At 50.7% G+C, this 25,406-nt stretch overlaps 1 protein-coding gene across 5 annotated transcripts; it reads right to left on the bottom strand.

Moving 5' to 3' along the window:
• Positions 1–14,095: 14,095 nt before the first annotated feature.
• On the bottom strand, positions 14,096–25,181 carry LOC129016583 (TBC1 domain family member 3G-like). Of its 5 annotated transcripts, XM_054455952.2 has the most exons (15): positions 24,946–25,181; positions 23,443–23,515; positions 23,199–23,281; positions 21,874–21,913; positions 21,314–21,391; positions 20,754–20,861; positions 20,314–20,423; positions 19,006–19,054; positions 18,360–18,480; positions 17,552–17,646; positions 17,089–17,154; positions 16,526–16,625; positions 16,004–16,156; positions 14,587–15,022; positions 14,354–14,543 (listed from the first exon to the last, which is right to left on the bottom strand). In XM_054455952.2, exons 2-15 carry the CDS (start codon positions 23,512–23,514, stop codon positions 14,411–14,413), a joined length of 1,644 nt encoding a protein of 547 aa, XP_054311927.2. In that variant the 5' UTR covers position 23,515; positions 24,946–25,181; the 3' UTR covers positions 14,354–14,410. The 5 variants fall into 5 exon arrangements, with proteins under 5 accessions (XP_063511500.1, XP_054311923.2, XP_063511501.1 ...); XM_063655430.1 differs by having other exon boundaries at positions 14,096–15,022; positions 23,199–23,302; XM_054455948.2 differs by having other exon boundaries at positions 14,096–15,022; positions 24,946–25,180.
• Between the last annotated feature and the right edge of the window lie 225 nt (positions 25,182–25,406).

Below are 25,406 nucleotides of genomic sequence, written 5' to 3'. Positions count from 1 at the left end.
GACACAGTGGCGAATGCCTGTAGTCCCAGCTACTCTGGAGGCTGACAGGAGGATCGCCTGAACCTGGAAGGCGGAAGTTGCAGTGAGCTGAGATCATACCACTGCACTCCAGCCTGGTGACAAAGTGAGACTTTGTCTCAAAAAAAAAAAAAAGGAGTATAAAAAAATCTTTACAGAAGAATGACAATATAGAAACAATACAGAAAAAATAGAAAAGTCTCCATTTTCTAATCACTATAGTAATATTTGATTTGGGCAAGAAGCAATTCAGATGAAACCATTAAGTAAAGATTATTATGGGACAGAATATTCACACAGTTTCTATCATTCCATAGATCACTTGTTAATTACAAAAGGAAAAAGAGGCCGGGAACGGAGGCTCACGTCTGTAATCCCAACACTTTGGGAGGCCGAGGAGGGTGGATCACCTTAGGTCAGGAGTTTGAGATCAGCCTGGCCGACATGGCAAAACCCCATCTCTACTACAATTACAAAAATTAGGCAGGCGTGGTAGCAGGCACCTGTAATCCCAGCTACTTGGGGGGCTGAGGCAGGAGAATCGCTTGAACCCAGGAGGTGGAGGTTGCAGTGAGCCAAGATTGTGCCACTGCACTCCAGCCTGGGTGACAGAGTGAGACTCATTCTCAAAAAAAAAAAAAAAAAAAAAAAAAAATGCCCTTATTCTTAGCAGACATATAGAAGAAATTAGGGGTAAAGTGCTATGAAATCTGCAGTTAACTCTCAAATTGTACAGGAACAAAATTTACTAAGGTTAAAAAACGTGAATATTCATAGATATACATATATGTGGGGGCAGGTAGAAAGGGAGGGACACACAGACATATAAAATATGGCAAAATGGTAACAACTGATGATCACTGAACTATTCTTGCAACTCTGAAAAGTTTAAAAAATTTCAAAGGTATATTATTTTTGAACTGCTCAGGAGGTTTAAATTTTTGAGTTTTTAAAATAAGCAATGAATTGTGAGGAAGTCTGAGAAGCCACAGACTTAAGAGGTAAGATGAAAAATAAGGAAAGTAGAATCACAGTAGTAAGACGAAGAGAGTTTCAAAATGCTGTGGTCAGTCAGTAGCTTCAATGCAAAAGAAAGTTAAATTAAGGACCAACTCAGTAAAGACAACTGGATTCAGCAACTGGGAAGTCAGTGATGACCTAGGGTACAGGAGCTTCATTGAAATAGTAGAGTTGGGCCACACGTGGCCCACACCGATAATCCAGCAGTTTGGGAGGCCGAGGTAGGTGGATCTCTTGAGGCCAGGAATTCAAGACCAGCCTGGCCAACATGGTGAAACTCCATCTCTACTAAAAATACAAAAATTAACCGGATACAGTGGCACACCCCTGTAATCCCAGCTACTCAGGGGGCTGAGGCATGAGAACTGCTTGAACCTGGAAGGCAGAGGCTGCAGTGAGCTGAGATAGGGCCACTGCACTCCAGCCTGGGTGACAGGGGAAGACTCTGTCTAAAAAACAAATAATAGGCCAGGCGTGGTGGCTCATGCCTGTAATCCCAGCACTTTGGGAGGCTGAGGCAGGCAGATCACGAGGTCAGGAGATCGAGACTATCCTGGCTAATATGGTGAAACCCCATCTCTACTAAAAATACAAAAAATTAGCTGGGCGTGGTGGCAGGCGCCTGTGGTCCCAGCTCCTCAGGAGGCTGAGACAGGAGAATGGCGTGAACCCGGGAGGTGGAGGTTGCAGTGAGCTGAGATTACGCCACTGCACTCCAGCCTGGGCAACAGAGTGAGACTCCCTCTCAAAAAAAAAAAAAAAAAAAAAAAAAAAAGAAGTAAACTGGGATGTACCTTTAGAGGTGGTGTACATTTTCAGCATTATACGTGAATATAAATGAGTGGCAATAGTTACTTTGGTCCACAGATTTTTGGTATCTTAACTAGTTTTGGATCTCTTCCCCTAAAGGGATTGCCTGTTGAACGTTGTTAGGAATATAAGTACTGAAGGCAAACTGCCTGGGTTTGAATTTTGTACTGTCCCTTGCACCCTGCCTGGCTTCAAATCCTAGCTCTGCTTATTAAGTTCTTTTAAGGGGATGACCTTTCAGCAAATGTCTTAGCTTCTGTTTTCCCAAGTAAATGGACACAATAGTTGCTACCTTGTGAAATATTCATGTAATTGACCAGTGTTTACCAAGTAGCATCGGTGTTTAGTTTCAGTCATTGCTGATTCTTCCGTTGGACTGTGAGGGGGTGTTGGGGTGGGGGATGGTGTGTGTGTGTAGCACTTAATTGCCTGCCGAAAGGAAAAGATACTTTTGATGACCGACAGGCAGCTTTTCTCTGCTTTTGTGTCAAAAGGGAAGAAGGGAGTTTGGAGAGGGAAACGAATTCTCTGTAACACTAAGCTCTCTTCCACAAAAACAGAGGTACATAGAATGTTTAATAATTTACAGAATTTCTAGACTTCAACGATCTGATTTTTTTTAATTTATTTTTATTTTTTCAGGTTGAGACTGAGCTAAAGTTAATCTGTGGCAATGTTCTGGATGTACTGGACAAACACCTCATTCCAGCAGCTACCACTGGGAAGTCCAAGGTTTTCTATTATGAAATGTAGGTTCTATACTAAAAATTAACAAAGTGTGCGTCAATAAATTTAAACATTCTCAGGAATAATTGGCTTTGTTTCTTTTTTTCTTAGACAGTTCATATTATTTTCCTTATTAAATATAACCAAAAATCCCACAGAAATTAACTGAGGAGCCTCTAAATATCAACAAAATTATCACTTGATGGACTGGAATTAAACAAGCAAATGATTCTAAGAAATGGTACAAGTGTGTTAATCATAAAATTTCTACATGAAACATTCAGCCATTCTAGACCATTTCTGTCTGTGCAGACTCATCTTTTCCTGTTCTTTGCAAAGCCCAGCTAGAGCAAGCAAGTTCCTCCCAGTGGGTTTTTCCCATCTCTGGTTGCTTGGCTGGCTGGGCTTCCTCTACAAACCCCCTTCCTTTCCCCTAAGCAGGGCCCGGTGTCCCCATCCTGCGGGGTTGAGCTCATGAGGGGATCTGACCAGGAGTAGCTATTCCTGGTGCTATTGTCATTGTCCTGTTTCATGTGGGAACATGGCTGCTGGCTCTACAGAGATTTGGCAGGTAGCAAGGAGGTTTCTTTTCAAATCTTCCTTTGGAAGTCAGACTTGGTGAGGATCTTATGCCCACCTTTTCCTAGCTCTGTGGTGTCAGGCAAAGTCTCAGTTTCTGCAAATTGGGGTTAAGAATTCCTACCTCACAGCAAGCAGTCTTTTGATAAATAAATAAGATCTTAAGTGTAAATGATTCCACTAGAAATTGCACAATTCCTTTGGTCTTCATCCTGGAGGTCCACTGACAAGCCTCATGCAAACCTGTGGCCCTGTTCCTAAAGTGTTTTGATTCATACTTTCGAATGGCCTCAGGATGACCTTTTATAAAGTAAAAATGTGAGGCAGCCACATGATATCCACTGACCCAGTGAGGCTGTTTTACTGGATAGAAGAGGTTTGAGGAAGCACTTTGGGGGGCCGAGACAGGCAGATCACTTGAGGCCAGGAGCTGGAGACCCGCCTGGCCAACATGGAGAAACCCCATCTCTATTAAAAATACCAAAAAAATTACCTGGGCATGGTGGCACATGCCTGTAATCCCAGCTACTTGGGAGACTGAGGCACAAGAATCGCTTGAACCCGGGAGTCAGAGGTTGCAGTGAGCCAAGCCGAGATGGTGCCACTGCACTCCAGCCTGGGCAACAGAGTGAGACTGTGTCTCAGGGGAAAAAAAAAGGGTGGGGGGAGGGTTTGAAAAAATAGTAGGATGTAGTTATGTTTCTACAATATTTGCTATATATAAGGATTTACCAACATGTTCCATTAGCTACTATCCCCTACAGCAGTTGCTGTAGGAAAAAAACATCAAGTTCTGAGCTCCTACTGTTTGCCAGGCATATTCTGGGATGATCACGTTTAAATCTCAGAGTTACCCTGCAGAGCAGTCAGGGTATCACTGCCTGACAGATGAAGAAGCTGAGGGTTACAGCAGTTCAATGACTTACCCCAGGCCACATAGATGATGAGTGGGAGAGCCCAGGTCTGTCTGTGAGGTATAATGAAATTAGCATAAACCGTCCACATTGGCGCCACTTGCATAAATTAACATATTCTCTCACAGAAAGTATTTTATTGGGCATAACGTTTTATATCTTTTACCATTTAACATTAGTTGTGGATCTTCCCATGTCACATAAATATGCCTCATTCTTTTTGGATAATATGATTACTAATGAATGGATTTACTATCATTCGTTTAATCAATACTCCTTTTGATGGCCATTTTAATTGTGTATTTTTTCGTTTTGCACAGATTGATGTAATAAACATGATTTTATAGTAATATTTTTGCCTGTGAAAATGTTTACTGGACAATAAATTCCTAGGAGTAAAATAAGGTCAAAGATTATAAAGACAGTATTTATTTTCATAAACATTACCAAGTCAGCCACAAATGTTTAAATCACTAATGGTTTCAGATTATTGTATTTAATGAGTAAACACTTTCATAGGGTTTACTTTTATAAACACTTTTATTTGCCAGATATCACTATAAGTGCTTTACAAAATTAACTTTTTCAGGTTTTAATATAACCCTGAGATGTATATTGTGATTATCCCCATTCTACAGCTAAGAACACTGAGAAGTTAATTAACTTGCCACATATCTAGGAAATGACAAGGCTAATTGCACAGCCAGGCAGTCTGGCTCCTGAGTCCACATTTTAGACAACACTATGCCTCCTGGTTCTTTTGAGGCATTACTACTGGAACTATCCTAATACTCATAAATAAACATTTCTTTTGGGGAGGGCCAAATAAAATTTTAAACAGAAAAGTTTTCACCAACTGTCAAGCTCATAAAGTTGTACATTATACACTTTTTTCATGATGCCCACAGATAATTTATTAGTGATATCATCTATTTTAAAAGACATATGTAAAACCCAACCCTTAAGAAAGGACTCCTATCACTGTTCCCCACAGGCACCCTCTTCAGTCTTACACCTTTCCACCCCCCAAAACAAATCATTCAGCATATTTATTTCATACTGTAATATAGGAAATAGCTTCTTTTTAGATTTTCTTATATTATTAACATTGATCATACAAACATGGAATAGAAATTCCTTATGTTTTATCTGGATTTAAGGTGCTACATAATGGAATATATTTATATCAAGCCATACACATTGGAGATAATGAAATCACTTGTGTTCTAGCTTAAACATTATGGGAATTTCAGAACTGCAACATAACAGATAATCCTCGGATGAAAACTAAATCTCTCCTCTGGTCAAGCATCTATGTGCATCAGTGAAGAGAAGACAGGGACTGTGGAAGGGAAAACAGTGAGTCGGGAAGGGCTGTGGCCACATCTGTTCCCTGGTACCTCAAGTAGTTAAATCCTGGCCTCCTCTACCCCAGACTGTCCTGGGGAGTGGCCAACACTGGCCTTTCACAACTGTGTGTTACTAGAAATGCAACAGAAACCCAGCTGAATCCCCAGGGTTTCCCTTCTGCCCTTCTCAGTGGAAAGATCTGTCCCAGGACCATTTATTCCAACATTTTCAATTATGAGAAATCTGGGAAGATAAAGTTATTTTCACATTCCTCAAGAAATACGTATTTATTCATACTCATTAGAGGAAAGTCAGAATGTACGGAAAACCAGGAAGATTTTTAAAAATCCATGATAACCACCATCAAAAGAACCACACTTAGTATGTTGGTCCACAGGTTTCCCAGCACCCTTTTCTGTTGGTGTATGCACAAAATGCACAATCACGTTCTGTCTACATTTTACTATTTGCTGTTTTTTGATTAACACTATATATTGAACAATTTTTAAGACCTGCAACATATGTCGACAACATTATTTCAAAATAATATATTTAGAAATAAACACACACACAAACAGTTTGTCTTATATACAACATGTCTTATTTTCTAATTCTCCACTCTTGAAGATTTAGGTTTTTCTAACTTTTTCTTAATGTACTCACCAGGAGTCAGTAAACTTTTTTTACAAAAGGCCAAAGGGTTGATATTTTAAACTCTGCAGGCCATAGGTTTCTGGTGCAACACTCAACTCTGCTGTTGCAGGGAAAGAAGCCATACACAATTTGTAAATGAATGGGCATGACTGTGTTCTGGTAAACTTTACAAAAACAGGTGGTGGACTAGATGCAGCCTGCTCCTCTGGACATGGTTTGCCAGCCCCTGACATATACCACTACAGAGGATGCTGTTAGAATGAAATCTCTTTACACATCTCTGATCATCTCCTTAGGACTAATTGCTAGACATGACATCATGGTAGCTGTGGGACAAAGGGCATGCATGCTCTGGGATGTACATTGCCAAATTGCTCATGATCAGCCTTTCTCATGTCAAAATGTTTTGTGACCACCAGAAGGCTGGTTCTGCTTTTTTTATCCATTGAATGAGGAATAGAAATGACATGGCATGTATGCAGGATATTTAATCATCATATAGATAATGCTTTGTGCGCAAGTGTATTCTACATTCTTTTGCAATAAGTCTACATCTGCCAGAGTTGAAATAAAATAAAACAAAATGAACCTATTTAGGACCTTCTGTGTAGTAGGTCCCTTCATGTATGTTGTCTTTATCAGAATTCTTATGACCTAGGCATTTAAGAACAATTTTTTTAAATACTTAGTTGACAAGGATTGTGTATATTTAATGCACACAATGTGATGATTTCATATATGTATATGTTGTGTACTAATTATCACAATCAAATTTATTACATCCATTACCACCTATGCTGTACATTAAATCTCCAGAATTTTGTTCATCTTATAACTGAAAGTTTACACCCTTTGATTAATAGCTTCCCATTTTCCCCACCCCCAGCCCTTGGCAACCACCATTCTACTATCTGTTTTTATGAGTTTGACTCTCTTAGATTCCACATAGAAGTGAGATCATACAAAACTTGTCTTTCTGTGTCTGGCTTATTTCACTTAGCGTAATGTTCTCCAGGTTTATCCAGGACAGGAGTTTCTTCTTTTTAATGGCTAATAGTCCATTGTTTATATATATTTTATTTATCCATTCATCTGTTGCTGGACACTTAGGCTGTTTCCATATCTTGGGTATTGTGAATAGTGTTGTAATAAACATGGGGCGCAGATCTCTCTTCAACATTCTAACTTGATTGCTGAATTGTATGGTAGTTCTGCTTCTGATTTTTTGAGGAAGCTCCATACTGTTTTCCATGAACGTTATACCACTTTACATTCCAACCAACAGTGTACAAGGGTTCTCTTTCCTCTATGCTTTCGCCAACACTTGTTATCTCTTGTCATTTTTTATAACAGCTGTCTTATCCTATGTATCAATATCCCATTGTGGTTTTGATTTGCATTTCTCTGATGATTAGTGGTGTTGAGCACCTTTTCATATGCTGGCTGGCCATTTGTATGTCTTCCTTGGAGAAAAAAGTCCATTGGGGTACTTTGCCTATTTTTAATTGGGTTATTGATGTATTTATTAATTTTTGGTATTGAGTCGTGTGAATTCCTCATATATTTTCAATTAACCCCTTATCAAATATATGGGTTGCAACTGTTTTCTTCCATTTCGTAGGTTGCCTTTTCATTTTGTCATGGTTTCCTTTGGTGTGTAATACCTTTTAAGGTTGATGTAGTCCCATTTATTTATTTTTGCTTTTGTTGCCTGTGCTTTGGTGTTATAGCAAAAAAAAAGTTGCCAATTATGACCAATGGCAAGGAGATTTTTCCCTATGTTTGCTTCTAGGATTTGCATGGTTTCAGATATTACATTTAAATCTTTAATGCATTTTGAGCTAATTTTCTGTATATGATGTAAAACAAGTGTGCAATTTCATTCTTTTTCAAGCACTTTCCCCAACACCATTCATTGAAGAGAGTTTCCTTTCTACGTTGTGCATTTTTTTATAGTACAGTGAAAGCAAGTCTATTAAGAAAGTAAAGGAATAAAAGAATCTACATTGTGTATCCTTGATGACCTTGTCAAAGATCGGTTGACCATATATGCATGCGGTTATTTCTGGGTGAGCTTGGCATTTTTATCTACCTCATTCTACCAATGAGGAGGCCGAGTCTCAGAGAGTTCATAGACCTGCCTAAGGTCACTCAGCTAGAGGTGATACAACCAGGGTTTGAATTGAGATCTGCCAAGCTTCTGAGTTTATTCTTTTTCCCCCACATGAAGGATCCTCAATTCTGCCTTACTGACATCAGGATCCAGTCAATTCTTTGTGATGGGGGCTGTCCTGTGCCTGGCAGGATGTTTAACAGCTTCTCTGGCCTCCACCCACTGGATGCCAGGGGAATGCACAAGAGGCTTGCTCATTTTCCCATTTAATCCTGAGGACAATATCTGGCATAAATGTTATGTCTTTTATTTTATAAATGAAGAAAATGAGACTCAGAAAGGCTTAAGTGAGTTCTTAAGAACACACAGACAGCAAGAGGTAGAACCCGAAACTGAACACAGGTGTCCATATGGGACAACAAGAAAGTTCAGGTTCCAGCTTCTTTTGAGTCTCTCATTTCAACAATTACCATCATCTGGATACGAGCTGAAGTACAGGAAACCTGGGGTGAACTGTCCTCCCATCAGGCCTAGGAGCCCCAGACCAGAACCCGAGCCCAAGGTCTCCCAGTCAGGCCCGCTGGAGTGAGCTGGCATCCACACTAGCCTGGTTTCCCAAAGCTACAAGGATGCCAGTCTCGCCGCTGATGAACAAAATGAAGGGCATTTGCTTCTCCTGCAGGCTGCCAGGATTGAACACAGATTCCTTTTCTTGCTCTCTTCTCCCGTAGCACAAAACCGGGTGGTCCATCCCCCTCCCGGTGTTCCAAGGCTTTGTTGCATGTTCTCTTTAATTTCTCCTACTCTCGCAGTGCACCCTACCTGCATCTCCCTGGCAACCTTTCTGCTCTATCCTCTCAACACCTGGATCACAAGAACACTTGTGAGGCCCCTTAACAAGCTACATCCCAAATTATCATTCCACTTTGTCCTCAGCCAGTGCCCAGGTCCAACTCACTCTCCTGGGGTGACTTTCTTTCCTGCCCAATGTGGTTTCATCATCTGTAAATTGGGGATAATTAAAGTCTTGATCGTGGTATTGGACTCTCAAAGCAGAAGTAGCAAGCTCAGCCAAGTCACGTAAACAAGAGGAGACGTTCCTTCTGAACTGAAAAGGCACTGGTCACAAGGGCTGCTCCTTCTTCTCTCAGGCCTCTCCAGCACGCCCTTGGCTCAGCCAAAGAAGAGACTCAGGCTGTGCTTCTGCGCTGTTGGGATGACATAGGCCTCCTCCATGTGGTTCCACAGCAGGAACATGGGGACAATCAGACCTCTCCCAGTGTGGGCATGAGGATACAACAAGATCATGTCAATATTGACATTCATAATGGCTGGGCGCAGTATCACACGCCTGAAATCCCAGCACTTTGGGAGGCTGAGGTGGGCAGATCGCTTGAGCCCCAGAGTTCAAAACCAGCCTGGGCAACTTGGCAAAATCAGTCTCTACTGAAAATACAAAAAATTGGCTGGGCTTGGTGGTGCACACCTGTAGTCTCAGCTACTTGGGAGACTGAGGTGGGAGGACTGCTTGACCCCAGGGAGGTTGAGGCTTCAGTGAGCTATGATGGCACTGCTGTACTCCAGCCTGGGTGACAGAGTGAGGCCCTGTCTCAAAACAAAAACAAAGACAAAACAACATTCCTAATAGTAGCAATAGCTACTATGTGCCAAGCCCAGGCACCTCTTCGAGTGTTTGCTGTCACCCTATGAGGTAAGTGTGCTTAGAAGTTACACAAAGCACACGGCTCAGTGTTTGGCCCATGATAAGGGCCTAAAAGTGGTAGCCCCAGTGGTGGGGATGCTGCTGCTGCTGACCATTAACCCCAGTCTGCTCCACCTTCTTCCAGGCAGCCTGTGAGATGTTTGAGGTCCGAGGCAATCAGCACATTCAGATCCCCAAGCTCTACACCTCCAGTGTGACCAGGCACCTGCACCACTTCAGGCTCATGTGGGACTCACAGCCTTTGGACCTCAGCTAAAGGACCTGCTTCTCTTCAGCACACGGGGCTTGTTTGTGTTGGGGTCCGAGCCCTGAGCCCATGGTCAAGGAGACCCCCAAGTCTTTCTGAACAGAGACAGCTGGCCTGGGGGCCTCCCTCTCACTGCATGCAAGAGCCTGTTAGGGTGCAAGACTCGAGGCGCTGAGGGAGGCTGTTTCAGGAGGGAGCCCCAGGAGGGTGGTGGAGGCAGAAGGGGGCAGCATCTGCCGAGGGCCTACTGTGTGCCGGGCACCGTGCGGGGTTTCTGGCCCATATGGGCTAAGTGAGCCTGGACACTCCTCTTGGGAGAAAGGCTCAGATGGAGAAATTGCAGTTCAGGAAGGTGAAGCAAGCTGCTAGCCTGTGGCCACATTGGGATCTGGGCGTCAGCCTTCCAGCCGCGAAGGCAGCCAAGTATCATGAAGAAGGCATCACAGAGGCGATTCCAGGCTGTAGTGGTGAACTCTCCACTCTGCATCCCCAGGTGCTGTGCCCCGTGCCCTGTCTAAGGTAGTCCTGCGGGTTTCTACATGTTTAAGATATCCCCAGCATCAATGATGCTCTCCTGTGGATCCCAAGCCACGGAGATGTCCTGGGGCTTTTCATTTTTAGAGACCTAAATTGAATTTCCCAACACCTAGAAGCAAGACAGCCGCCCTAACAGACTCTTGCATGCAGTGAGAGGGAGGCCCCCAGGCCAGCTGTCTCTGTTCAGAAAGACCTGGGGGTCTCCTTGACCATGTGCTCAGGGCTCAGACCCCAACACAAACAAGCCCCATGTGCTGAAGAGAAGCAGGTCCCTTAGCTGTTGTCCAAAGGCTGTGAGTCCTGCATGAGCCTGAATGGTGCACGTCCCTGGTCACACTGAAGGTGTAGAGCTTGGGGATCTGAATGTGCTATTTGCCTTGGATCTTTATTCGTGATTCAGAAACAGTGGAATAAAAGGAAAGGAAGGAAAACCTGAATGGCCACCTCAGCAGGATGCTCCAAGGGTAGTGTCCAGGTGGCACTGACTCAGAAATGTGGGGGCTTCCCCCACCCACGCTCAAGAGCCACTTTGCCATTTCACCATCTCTCTGTCCTCCACACCCCTCAGCAGCAAGCACACCAAGAATGTGTTCACCGTGAAGCTCAAATCTCAGCAGAATCTAGAGTCTGAAATCCAGGGAAGGGAAAGTGTAGAGCTTCTTGGATGATGCCCTGTCAATTTTATTTTAATGAATGAAAGACCAGAAGAAGTCAGTCTTTGAAAGGAGAGGACGGGAGCATCTGCTGGCATTAGCAGCCATGCCATCAGAGGACTGGCTCACCTGGACCCGCGGCTACCTGTACTTTTACATCCAGTCTTGGTTAACCACGGGCCACTTTTCCAGCTTGGAAACTAAGCATCTGCTCCACTTCCTCTCCTTCCTTATTGAACTCTTTCACTAAAAGGACAATGCAAGAGAGACTTAAACTGTTTGCCTCATTCTTAAGAACTTTCAGGAAAAGTTTTGGCAGGGAAGGAGATTTCCCAGCTCTGGGATAGAGTCTTATGGATTATCTGCTGGTTTCACTGGTCTGTGCTGTCCTCCCTGCATTCATTAGGAAAACTGGCCTTGGTTCAAATAAGAACAGGATTTGTCCTGGTGACAGAGAAAGGTTTCTTCTGATATCCATATATCTCCGAGGGGGATGCTTTCTCCAGGCAGGGGCTGTGGCCAAGCGATCGGGGGGCTCAGAGGGCTGCTGGGAAGGGGTGGGCCCCTCTTTCCCCAGAGGAAATCTCCTGGGGACCTCTCAAGCACCCCTGCCCATCCTTTAAACATAAATTCATAAATACAAACAAGTAGGCCATTCATAGAAATATATAAAATATGTCATAGGAAAGGTGGAACTCTCATACGGCAATAATTATGACAGAGGCTGGCAAATGACCTGAGTGACCCAGAGTGACCTGAGCACTGACTCCCAAACACCCTCAGTAGGATGTTCTGCATCCCTGAGACCCTTTCCTGGGTCCTCCTGGGCCCTACCACCCGCTACACCATCCAGACCTCAGGCCATCCCCCTCTCTGTTGACAGAGCAGTCTCCGTTCCTGAACGTGCTGGTCACCACCAACAGCAGCTGCTCCTCCTCCAGGCAGCTCAGCGTATACTTCTACATGCAGAGAGCCTGGACGGAACCTAGGTGGACATAAGCCTTCAGCTCCCAGTAGACACTCTGGGCTTCCTACCCTGCACAGACATTCTGGGCTTCCCCCGACATCTCCCCCAGCCTGGGGCTCCTGTGCTCATCTGTCTCACCCAGTGCCCAGCACAGGCGTGGCACACAGAAGGTGAGTGAACCGATTTGAACACATCATCCTCGACTCTCCTTCCCTGCTCAAGCCCTGCAGCTAACCCATCGGCAAGTCCTGGCTCTGCCTCCAAAATACTGCGTATCCCATGTCCAAACACCTCTCACCATATCCACTGCTATTTGCAGTTCTGTGTGTGTGTGGAAATATTTCCAAAAAATTGGAATGAGCAGGTCACAGCTGTGCCTGGAGGGAATGGCTGGGGAAATGGGCCCTCGCCTTGCTGTTCTATCCAGGCCCACCCAGCTGAGGATAGGGGACCTGCCACAACTCTCCTGGCAGTTCTGGACTCCTGGGAGCTGGCAGGTGAGGACCCAAGAGTATTTTCAGCAACCTGGCTGACCTGGTCATCAGTCAGTCCCATCTTGGCCCACGCCTCTACATGGCACAGATCACAGCTCATTCCATCCTGGCATTACACTGGCCTGTGCCCTGCCCTCAGGGTCACATCTGTCTCCCAGAAGCCGTGCAACCCTGGAAAACCCAGGTCTAACAGTCAGGTTCCTCCTCTGTGCATTAACAATGGCGTTGACGCCCGCTTTGCAGGGCGCTGGGAGGGGAGAGGGAGGTGTATGCTGGAGAGCTCCCCAAGGGCAAGGCCTGACTCAGCGTCACTCACTGTCAGATCCTCAGAGCCCGGGGCTGGCCCAGCACGTGGTCACTATTCCCTAAGCGTTGGATTTGATCCGTCAGTGCTGCAGGCAGGAGATAGAGCTTAGACAGACCCCCTGTGTCCTGTCTTCTTTTTCTGCAGCTTACTCATCCTTGCCCATTTCACATGCACATGCAGAGCAGGTTTTCACTGAGCTTGAACAAAATTCAAGCTAGAGCAGCTGATGGATATTGAGGCCTAGATTCACTATCAAAGTGTTTCTCAAACGGTGCTCTCCAGAACACCATGGAAAACTCATTTACTGCAAAAGTTTGAAAATCCCTGCCCACCGGTCTACCCTTGTGTATGAGCAATCAGCTCTACCATTCAGCCCAGGTGTGTGTTTGCTGGACCATCTGGAGGAAGCTGAAGAGACATGAGCTGAAGGCAGAGGGTGAGTCCAAGGTGGGATCTTCGGACAGGTACAAGAAGTTAGGCAAAAATGGGATAATTCTAGCCTTAATAACCTTAGATAATAGTTCACATTATTATTTAGTTAATAGGATTGTACTCATGTTACATTTCTCAATTTTTTTTTAAGAGCTAAAGTCTCACTCTGTCACCCAGGCTGGAGTGCAGTGGTGCAATCATGGCTCACTGCTTCCTGGAACTCACGGGCTCCAGCAATCCTCCTGCCTCAGCCTCCTGACTAGGTGGGACTATAGGCACACACCACCATGCCTGGCTAATTTCTTTGACTTTTCTCTAGAGACAGGGTCCGCCTATGCTTCCCAGGCTGGTCTCAGACTTGTAGACTCAAGTGAACCTGAACCTCCCACCTCGACCTCTCAAATTGCCGGGATTACAGGTGTGAGCCACCACACCCGGCCTAAATTTCTTATGTGCCATGGGACTGCAAAACGTCATTATTAGGGGCAGCCGGATGGAAGGTGTAAGAGGACACTGTAGTGCCTTTTGAATATTTCTGTCTAAAATCTAAAATCATTCAACAGGAAACATTTATTTTAAAACGTGAAGGTGGTTATCCTTCCATGAGTTTAAAGTACAAAGGCAGGCTCACGGTGTCATCAGAATTCAGAACGCTGGTCGTGGGGCTGGGGGTACTGGGAGGGGCTGGGCATGGTTGGCTTTGTGATCTTGGGGCTGGTGTGTTCCATCTCTGAATGTCTCTCGAGCTGCACACTTTCTTAATAAATTTTCATAAGTTTAACAAAAAATAAAACGAGGATGGGAAGGTTGCTTGGGTTGTTAAGCCTTGGGAAATTATCCAGCCATGAGCCCTGGCCCAGATGCTTCTAGAAACCTGGAGGGAACTGAGAACTTTCCAAGTGGAGGCAGCAGAGGCAAGGCCCTGAGGTGGGAGTGCACTGCTGCTCGTCCCTAGCTCTGAAGGGGGTGCCCTGGTTGGATTCAGTGCTGGGTGCACTGCAGGGCCGGGAAGTCCATGCCCACGTTGTGACTCAGTGCAGTGAAAGCCAATCTCACCCCGTCCGCAGGGTGTGAGCTGTGGTCACTGTGAGCTGTGGCCAGCTGGTCCTCCTGGGATATGGCACGGACCCAGCAGCTCTGTTCGAAATCATAATGGGGGAACCAAGGGCCCCCTACATCCAGGTCCGTTGGGAGGCGGGGCATGGAGTTCCACTGCAGGAATCTCCAGGAACCCTGAGGTCCTCCCTGAGCAAGGGCCGGGCTACCCCGAGTGCCCACAGGGTAGTTGTCTTCGCGGACAGCCTCAGCAGGACAGGGTGTGGAAGAACGAGGTGCCCATGGCGGGGAAGCTGACCAAATGGGCCGCTGGAACCGGGCTGGTGGGCCTAGAGGGGCCTGCCTGTCCCCCTTGCAGAGGGTCTTCCCGCCACGTGAAGCCGGCACAGGCCTGGATGCCGAGGACCCTTGCTCGGGTTTGGCTGAAAGGAAAACAGACGCGGTCAGCGTCTCCAGTGAGCCCATGCAGGCCTTTCTGGGCTGGGCCCCACCTGCCTGCATCTCTGTAGTCCTCAGGGTCTCTGTGTGGCCCTCGTGGCCTGACACTGAGGACACGCCTGTAGTCTGCTGATCCCAGAGGGAGGGGTGTGTGCTGCCTGGCGTGGGGAAGCTGTCGTGGCATGGGGGGTGGCTCCTGAGACTGCCCCCAGGATTCAGACTGGCTGGGGGCTTCCTGCCACACACCTTCGACCCAGGGCTGTTGGGCCTGGGATATGGCCCCCAGTCAGAACTCAGGTGGGAGGGGCCTTGGATGTCACCCAGCCCCTTGCCACCTCACATGGGGACCCTTCTCTGCAGTGGGTTTTTGGGCCCGGATGTGGGACACCCTCTGCCCTCCTGGGCTGCCCAGTCCATGCCAGGACTGACCGTTCCCACATCTGGCTGAACTCTTGGCTCTGGCTCTGGGCCCGGGGTCCCACCTGTGCCCTCTCTCTGAATGCTGTGGGGGTCAGGGACACCGATTCCCTTGTCTCCCTGGCTCAAGGCTTGTTGTCCTGGCAACCTTGGAGGAGCGTGCACGAGTGAGGGGCCTCTGCTGCTCTCTGAGGCTGTGGGTGCTTGCAGGGAGGGACGGGGTCTCCCCCAAATGGGTCTGGGCTCATCTAGTTACTTTGAGGGCCCTGTGAGGGGGAGAGCGAGACACCGTGGAAAGTGGGAGGGGGCTTGTTGGAGGGTCTTGCCCACATCCCCCTCCTGCGTGCACAGCACATCCAGTATACAGGCACTGAGCGCCTGCCCTGAGGACCGGTGGTCCTCCTGTACCTTCTTAGAGTGCAGGAGGAAGAGGAGGAAGAAAAGGTGAAGAGGAAGGCCCAGGTAGTAGGGTTGCGGGTCCCGGGCACTCCCCTACTATTGACTACCCCAGAGGGTGACATGGGAGGGGACATGGCACTGGGGCCCACCTGGGGGTGGCAGGTCCTCCTGCTTTCTCGTTAGTTTCTTCATAGAGGCCCTAAGATGCTTGAGCACAGTGTCATCATCCCTGGCCCAGGTGTAAACGAACAGGTTCCGAAAACGTGCCCACAGGCCACACCTGGATGTCTTCATGAGGCGCTCTAGGGACAGGGTGGATATCAGGCCAGGAGAGTTACCTGGGAATGGTCACAGCTCATACCCCGTGGCCACTTCAGTCTCCCACTGGGCGGTGCCGGATCCTTTTGTGGCCACCCCAGGCATCCAGATATACACAGGAGACTGTGGCTGGGGGCGACCTGGGCAGGGAAGTGCGCACCACACTCTGGACTTTCATCTGGGTCATGTGGGGGATGGACTCGGTGTCACAGTGTCCTGCCCAGCCCCCCTGGCCAGACCTCCCTCTGGGCCAGAACTGAGGATCATGAGGACAGGGTGAGGAAGCTGCCCTCGGGCCAGTCGGGGTCTGACCCCAGGGCTCCCCAGGCCCCACTGGGCACACGTAGACTTACTCTGCTGAACCTTAAAGGCAATGCTTGTCATCGGCATCAACACCTGTTCTCCTTCCAGCAAATAGACGTCCCACAGGCGCAGGGTGAGCCCGAGAGAGATCTGTGGGGACAGCAGGTGTGAAAGAACCTGGTCCTTCCAGGCTGGGGCTGGTGGCTCGAGCTGCGCACACTGGGGCTTCAGTCTCCAGAGTCAGTGACCTTCCCCATGAGGGTCGCCTGAGCCCTCCAGGACGCTCGGTCAGACAAGGTCTTGCAGCTCCTCATGGGGGGCACTCATTTGAGTGGGGATGTGGCTCCTGGAGAGAGGGGCTTGCCCAGGGCCTGAGGCTTCCCTGAGCCCTCTCAAGTCGGGTCCTGGCCCAGTCTGCCCATGAGGCTGGGCCTGAGCCCCAGCCATTTCACTGGGTTGACCCCTCTTGGGCAGAGGGTTTTCCTTGTGTGTCCTTTGGGGACCCGCCTGAGCCTCCTGTGGGCTGGGAGTGAGCCATACCCCCGGGCTGGGGAAGCAGGGCACTGCAGGGTAAGGAGGGTCCCTGAGCCAGGGTCTCCCTATGCCTCCTTACCCCGTCAATCAATATCCGGATAAGGCAGCCTAACGAGGAACACTGCCCACATAGATCTTCCTTGTCCTGATGGAAGCAACACAGGTGCTCAGGCCACTGGGCTGCCCTAAGAAACTCCCTCTTCCAGGGCCTCTGAAGACCCTTCCCCTAGTGCAGAAAACTGGGCAGTGTCCAGAGCTCCCCACAACACTGTCACCTTCCCACGCTCCCGGTGGACACACTGCCCTTTGCCCTGCTCTGCAGGAGCTGGGCCCCCATTCCTGTGCCTCTGTCTCCTCCAGGAGGAGGAGGAGGAGGAGGAAAGGAAACCAACTCCCAGCCCATGGAGAACCCGACGTCCCAGGTCAGGCCCTGGCTGGGACTCAGCCAGTCACCAGCCCCACGAGGGGCTCCAGCTCCCCTGCTCCTACAGCCCCACAGGAGGCAGGGCCTCTGGGAAGAGCCGAGGGGACCACAAACTCACCTGATGCCACATGGTCTTGGGTTGTGACGTGGGTACCACATGCTCCTGTAGGTCTTGGAGCCCCTGGACTATCCCGCCATTTGGGCTGTGAAATCCTTAGAATCCCCCAGCCCATCATGAAATCAGAGCCTTCCCCCAAGATGTGGAGCCATCAGCTGCAAGAGCTGGGCAGCTGGAGAGGCCCCCAAACCCCAAGGCCTCCCACCCTCCCATCTGGTGACCCCACCATGCGGCCTTTACCCTGGGGAGGTGGGGTGGGAACATTCCCTGGAGCCTGGCTGGAGGTTCTCCTGGAGGCCTCCTGGGCCAGGGTGCAAAAAGGGCAAGCCTGACTTTGAGGCCACGACAGGGCGGCCAGAACTGGGTGGGTGCTGGGCTTCCTGGTCATCTCCTGGAAGTGGGGTCAGGCCAGGGAACAGGGGATGGGGAGATGCTGCCACCTGGGCTTGGTCGGCCCATTCGTGGGCACCAACAGCAGCAGGAGCCCGGGCAGCTGGAAGGCAGGAGGACTCTCAGGGAGGGGAGAGTCAGCTGCACAGAATCAGAGCCGGAGGGTGTGGCTCCAGGACACAGAGGGTGGCCACGGGGAGGATGAGATGCCCTCTGCTGACGGGGATGAAAGGCATCTGATTTGGGCTTTGGGGGTCAGCCGTGGACTCCTGTGGGACCCTCAGCAGAGACATCCTAAAGTCTCCCAACAAGCTGGTGACACAAGGAGGGTGCCTTGGCTGAAAGCTGTGATCACCTGGCCAGGGTAGCCATCCCCATGTCTGGCTGCAGGAGGTCCCCGGGGCAGCTGTTCACTTACCCTGCAGAGAGTGCCTCTCACTGGCCAGCAGCTGCACCAGTGCCCAGAATGCATCCTCCTCAGGCAGGTAAAGGAGGAACAAGGCAGCGATGTGGCTGAGGTCCCTGCAGTAGCCCACCTCCTGCAAGAGCCAGAGTTACCATGGAAGGACATCACCTGGGAGGGCTGAGGTCACCTGGGAGGACTCATGTCATTGGAGAGGGCAGAGGTGACTGGAGAGGCTTCCTCTGAAGAAGAGGCTTCCTCAGGATGCAAATTCATTTCATGACAAGAGCCAAGTCCATCAGGCACTTCAGCACCTTGTCCAAAATGTCTGCCGATAGCACCATCCTGTGTGCGATGCTGCCAAGCTCCTGGGCTACGGGGCAGCCCCAGGAGGAGGGCGTCATTTCTTGTTCTGAGAAGTGGTGGTCAGGCCCAAGTGACAGCAGGAGTCGAGGCCCTGACTCCTTTGTGTCTCAGCTTGACCCCTTGAGACCACTCCCTTGCTTAGAGGTTTATGCCAGTGGTGAGCTGGAATCCTACCTCCTATATCCTGGTGGGTCACAAATACTAACTTTAAAAGAAGCAACGACACCCCCACCAGACACCCACTCCTGTGAATATGGAAATACGGCCCAGGAACCTCACTGCCGGGAATACTCACCGGGTTATACTGCGAATATGCCAGGAGGATGTAGAATAGTTCCCGCTGCCTAGGAAACAGGGAAAAGGGGCTATGGTTTGGTTTGTGCAGATGCTGTTAGTTTCACTTTGTCTACACAGCCTAACAGCAAATCCTATTTCAGGTTCAGATGATTCACCAGATAAGCAGTGAGCTCTTCAGGGCCTGAGACTGTTGAAGAAATGTTTCAGTAAAATCCACATCTGTGACATGCAAATAGCCCAGTTGTACAGTGACTTGCCTGATCCTTTTCACTCTGAATGATTTTTTTTTTTTTTCAGTTTGCACACACGCCAGTTCAGTCTGTGGGTGTACAGTTCCTCCACGGTTCCAAACCAATGTGCAGAGTCTCCCGGCCACCGCCACAGCCCCTCCTGGAGCGACTCCTTCATCCTCCAAGTCTCCAGGGTGGCCCCTATGCACCCAGCCTCTCCCCGATCCGTCAGCCCCTGGCCACCCAGACTGCTTCTCAGTCCCTATGGTTTGGCCTTTTCCAGAATGGCCTAGGAATGGGAATCCTACTGTGGTAGCTTATTGGGTCTGGCTTCTTTCCCTTAGCAAAATGCATCTAGGATCCACCCACATTCGTGCGGGCATCACTGGCTCCTTCCCTTTTCTCACTGGGTCTTCCGTTTGAAGGGAGGACCAGCCTTGCTCTCCCCATTCCCGTGTTCAAGGCCGTCCCCGAAGGCTCCCTGTGTGAGTGACGAGCAATCAAGCAGTGAACCTGGCATGCAGGTTTCATGTGGATGTCAGTTTTCAAATCAGTGGGTTCAATATCTGTGACACTTTGGGGATGCGTGGTTCAAGTCCACTGAGCTTTGTGAGCCAATGCCCAACTGGCTGCCAATGTGGCTGTGCCATGTCATGTTCCCAGCAGACCTGGATGAGAGTTTCCAGGACCCCTAATTCTCCTAGCATTTGGTTGCTGTCATTGTTGCCTGGGGGGGTGGAGGGCTCATGGGCCCTCTATCCTGCCACCCTCCTGTGGGTCCTACCATGGGTCCCCATGGGTCAGGGAGAGCACCTTTCACCATTGTGCATGATTTTCTTTACTGTCTTCCATCTCCTCAGGATCCTCCTGGGTTCTGGCCCCACATGTTCCAGTCTGACCCAGGGCTTGGAACCAGGGAGGTGCTCGGTTCATGGTGCCGGCTGCTCCCTGGGCCAGGAGAGCTCTTGGCAGCTCTGTCATCCCTCCTGGGTGACCCTGGCTTCTGCTCCAGGGAAGCCCCCATCCCTCTTGTTCACTCCATCTCCCCTGGGGCCCTGTGGCTCCCGTAGGCTTACTTGGCTCCATATCGATCCCTGAAGAAGATATGCTTCCTTAAGGTCCCGCTTACGTCCAGGTCGATCTGGTGGATGTGTTCAGATGACCTCTTGCCCTTCTCTTTCATGATCTGTAGGGCAGGGCCAAGAGGAGGAAGCAGCCTCAGAACAGATGGAAGACTCCCTGCCCCCAGTGGCAGTCAGCCCACAGTCAGCACTTTGGGAAGAAAGGACAGAAGGAAGGTTTCCTTCTGCAGAAAGCTGCATTTTGGCTTGTTACTGAAGCCAGGGAGGGTCACCACAGCTGAGTTTGTCTGTGGTGACTGTGTAACCATGTGTGCCCAGGGTGTTCATCTGACCTTTGCCCCCAGCCCCCCAGGGTGGTCTTGACGTTCCCTCCAGCTGGAGACCTGGGCCCCTGACACGGCCTGTCATGTTTGTTGTGCTCTGGCTGAGCGTACCTTGTATTTTCTCGGGTTTTTCAACTTGATTTCCTGAATGTTCAGGAGGACTGACCACACCGGGCCCCGGATGTTCATGGGAATTCCCTTGTACACTCGATCTATGAGCTGTGGGCAGAAAACAATCTGGTGTCCCAGGCCACAGGGTGACCCCAGTGGGGACCAGAGCCCGGGGATTCTGGAAATTGTCGGTTTTGGCCCCATGATTCCTCAGTAGAGGTGAAATCAAGTTGGGACAGGGTCTCCCTTCCCAGGACTGAAAGAGTGGATGGACACTCAGAGTCGAAACTCTGATCTGAACCTTTTCCTTCCTTCTGGTCACCAGAGCATCCCTAGCCTTGAGCTCTGGGTGGTCCCAGCCCTAGATTCAGATTCCCTCCCAGCAAGGTGACGCTTGCACGAACAGGCAGGAAATCTGGCGACCAGGCCTGCAGTCCTCCGGGTGAGGACAGTGTGCCACCTGCCCTCTGAGAGGCTGACGGTGCCAGGCCACAGCCATGGGTGCCTGTCCCCTGTCTCTGCAAAGAGTGCTTCCAGGGGCCTCTCCCCCCACACATTACTTTTGTACTGTGCTTATATGTCTCCCATTCTCCCAGCATTTTCCTCCACTTGCTCGTCCGTCTCATCTCCCGCCGATTCTGTCAAATGAGGCATGTTGGAGTTAGCGGAGCTGCCAGGCTTCCCAGAGCCATCCGCGGATGCTGGATCTTGGGCTCTGGAGCCCTGGTGGGACCCAGCTGGAAGGAGCTAGGGAAGGGCAGACCTCAAGGGCTGAGAGCCTTTGAGCAAATGAGCACCAGTGGGCTGACTTGGGACCTCGGGATGTACCATCCTCAGGGCACAGACACACCAGTCTTAGGTCCCAGCCTCTAGGTGGGGTCCTGACACAAGCATGCAGCCACCCCCAAGCCAGGACTGTGGTTCTCCTTTTGAAAATTTTATCAAACTGCCAAAGTTAACAGCAACCTGGGGTCAGGTCCAGCAGGGACTGCTGCCCCTCCCAGTGACAGCGTGTTGCCCTCACCCACCACCGCCCAGGCCGGCTGCTTCCTCTGCCTCACCGACCACACGCCCAGTCCCTACATCCCTGGACCAGCCCCTCCATGCATCAGGCTCTTACCTTCACCTCCTGTGCAGCCAGAGGAGGCAGCTCCGTCTCACTGTAAGGCAACCCAGGCAGAGCTGAGGACCTGCACGGGGCCTGGAGCCGCCCCAGCCCGGGAGCAGACCCCTAGAAAGCACTGGCTCTGTCCCTATCCAGCTCAGGGCTCAGCCCAGGAGAAGGCACAGGGAAGGGAGGACAAGGGCCTTCCTGTGGGTCTGACTCCCAGGAGGGGCAGGACCTGGGAGAAGAAGGAGTGCAGGGACAGCCTGGCCGGGGTTACTGGGGCCCCTGGCATGGGAGGCGGTCAGGCTGCCCAGTGGGGCTGCCCGCCCTGGACTCCAGGTGGTGCTTTCTGCTGGAGCTGAGAAAGGTTAGCCCTGAGATGGGATGGGGGTCGCCCACAGTGGGCAACCGGGCCCTGACAGGAGTCCCTCAGGGAGTGACCACATCACCCCACCAGGGTCAAGGGACCCTGCCCTGAGACCTGCCCGGTGTACTCTGGGTGTACCAGGGGCCCATCCCACTTGACAGCCCCAAGGCCCTTGCAGGTTCTGACCTCCCAGCATCCACCTGCCTCTCCCTGCACCCGAGCCACACACCTGTGTTTCAGAAGTGGCACGGCTCATCAGCTCCCTCCCACCCTACCTCCGCAGGGATCCTCTGTCTCTCCATCTTATGATCCCTGAGGGATGAGCTCCTGGCTGGGCTCCTCTTACCTGGCCCCAGATCCCTTCCCAGCACCAGACCCAGGGTCTTTAGCCACAAGCCCTGCTGCCTCCCTGGCCTCACCGTGAGATGCCCAGAATGGGGCCCTGCCCATCTTCTCCCCCATTCTCCTAGGGCTACAGCCTCCATTGTCACCATGCCTTTTCCCCTCACGGGACAGTGAGGGCTGTAGCTCTAGGGGAATGGGGGAGAACAGGGGCAGGTGGGCCCTCAGAGACCTGCTGGACAACAGCCTCGAGGCTGGGCCCGGCATCCCCTCACCCTGTGGCCACAACCCTCGGATCTCACTGGGGTTGTCTCCAAGTAGACAGGGCAGACCCTCAGGCTGCCCCGCTCCTCTTGTGCTCACTTGCCGACAGAACTGCTGAGAGCCCAGGTGCCTGACCTAGCCCAGTCTCCATTCCCACCGGCTCCCTAGATGGGCCCCGCACCTCTGGCCTAACAACAACCTCGGGCTGGACCTGCAGGAGAGCCAGCGAGGAGTTCTGTCCCTGGAAAGGAGGTTGACCCGACCTGGCGAGACATGTCCTGCGTCAGAAAGGCCTTTCTAAAAGCAAACCCATCCCTGAGCTGAGACAGGTGCTTTAGGGGTGAGGGGAGTGCAGAGGACTCACTGCAGAATTCCAAAGTGATCAATGTTGCCGTAGGTTCCAACAGGCACAGGCCCCTTGTCCTCTGGCAGCCGAGCTCCGTGTCCCTGTAGCCCAGAGGGAGCTTGCTGAGGGGTCCAAGGTAAAGGGTGCAAGGGCCTCGGGGCATTGGCCACCCGTCCCTGCCCTGTGCTCCTAGGGAGCCCAGGACCCTTTGACCAGGGCGCACTGGAAGAGGCCTCCCTCCAAGAAGCAGACCGACTTGTACCTTTTCATATTTCATAATGATGTCCTCTCGCTCTTGTACCCACCAACTGTCCGCGTCCTCTACCGTGTCCATCCTGTGAGACAAAATTGTCTAAAGGTTACACTGTACCTGACAGCTTCGGAGAACACCTGAACCACTCCTGCCGGGCTCCCAGATGCTGGCTGGCTGCGTAAACCCCATTCTACTGCCACCCCCAGGTAAAAAGGGGCCAGACCCAGTGGCCCACAGCTGCTCGAGTCTCTGGAGTCCCAAGTCCCAAGCAGGGGTGGGCATCTTCCCAAGGACTTGAGTACAGTGGGGCCTGGACAGAGAATCCTGTTGTCCCCAAATGCCATGAAATGGGGGCACACCTGCCCCAGCAACTTGAATGGTTTCCACCTGCCAAGGGTGAAGGGCCCATGATGGGCTGTTCCAGGGATGTGGAGGCAGACTGGGGTCAGTGACCAGAGGTCTCTGTACACTCGGCCTCCTGGGATGCTCAGGGCCACAGAGATGCCCCGTTTCCTACAGGGAACAAGATCTCTCCTGACTACTCGGTTCTACTCCGCTCATCACTTTGGCTACCATGGCCCTTCAGTCTGAACAGTGAATCCACTTTAGGAATAATGCCTGTTGAGCAGGAGGGTGTTCGGTTTGGGGATGAAAAAGATCTATTGTACTCATGGAAACCACGTCTCTCGCAGAGAGACTGTGGAGTCCACCATTCTGAGCTGTCCCTAGAGGAGGAGGCTTCATTTTCCTGGGTCACTGAGGAAGAACAGTGGGTCCTTGGTCCTGGAGAACACCTGGATGGACCGTCCCTCCTGGGAATACTCGGGGCAAAAGGAGGGCGGGGCCTTGAGAGGACCACACAGAGCAAGAAATACCTGGGGAGAACCCTAGTGCCTGGACCCCTTTGAACAGAAGGGAAGATAGTCTCCCCTCAGCCAGCCCTCCAGGGCTCCTTCATTTTCCACAGCTGCCCAAGGGCAACAGGCTCCCCCAGACAAGGGACCATGTGTGTTCAGTGGGGCCCACAGCGACCATCAGGACCCAGCTTAGGGCACAGAGGTGTTCTGAGGACCGTCCTATTCACCCCACCCACAGTGGATCTATACCAGTGGCTCTGCCAGGACCAGGCTCTGCCCCATCGGGATCGGAAACCTGGGCAGATTTGGGATCTAGGGCAAGGAGGTCACAGGGTTCAGGCCTGAATTCCAGCACAGCACACGGCAGGGCTGAGAGCAAAACTCAGGGTCACGTCTGGATTCCCAGGCCGGTTACTGCCTCTCTGACCCCAGACGTCTCATCTGTCGAATGGGTACATTTGGGAACAGCACCCACTCTACGAAGCCACCATGAGGACGAAAGAGCCAATCGTCTACACGGGCAGTGTAGAACGGGCGCCTGGTGAGTGCTCAGGGATGACCCTCCTCGGTAGCTGCCCCACAGACGCTAACACCGCCCACACCGTAACCACTGTCCCCAAGTCAACCTGGAGGGAAGAGAGCAGGTCACACTCACCTGATTCTGATGAATCAGCTGGCCTGGGTTATGCCTCTCAGGGAGAAAACCTTTGAGTCCACAGAGCTGCTCACAGATACCACCGCCTGTGTGTAACTGCTGTAGAACACTGAGGCAGGCCAGAGAGCGGATAGGTGCTAAGCACCAGTGACATTCTGAGGTCATGGCACGCATCACAATGGGGCCTTGCCCGGGTCAGCAGGGCCCATAGTCAGGGTCCTCCACTGCCTGAGGCGTCAACATGCCTGCCTGCGATGTGTTTGTGCACGTGCGTGCACACGTGTATGTGGGTAAACACGTCTGTACACGTGTGTGTTGCTTCTCTGGCCAGGCCCGGCTGCCCCACTCATGTGTGCACCCAGTTCCTCATCACTGTCACCCCCGAGGCCCAGGGCCAGCATCAGAGCATCCATGGGTGCTCCCTAACTTCAGCCCTCCCTGCCCAGGGTGGTCCTGGGATA

The sequence above is a fragment of the Pongo pygmaeus genome, chromosome 19, assembly GCF_028885625.2.
Source record: "Pongo pygmaeus isolate AG05252 chromosome 19, NHGRI_mPonPyg2-v2.0_pri, whole genome shotgun sequence".
Lineage (NCBI taxonomy): Eukaryota > Metazoa > Chordata > Mammalia > Primates > Hominidae > Pongo > Pongo pygmaeus.
This window is presented reverse-complemented; position numbering and strand designations above follow the sequence as displayed.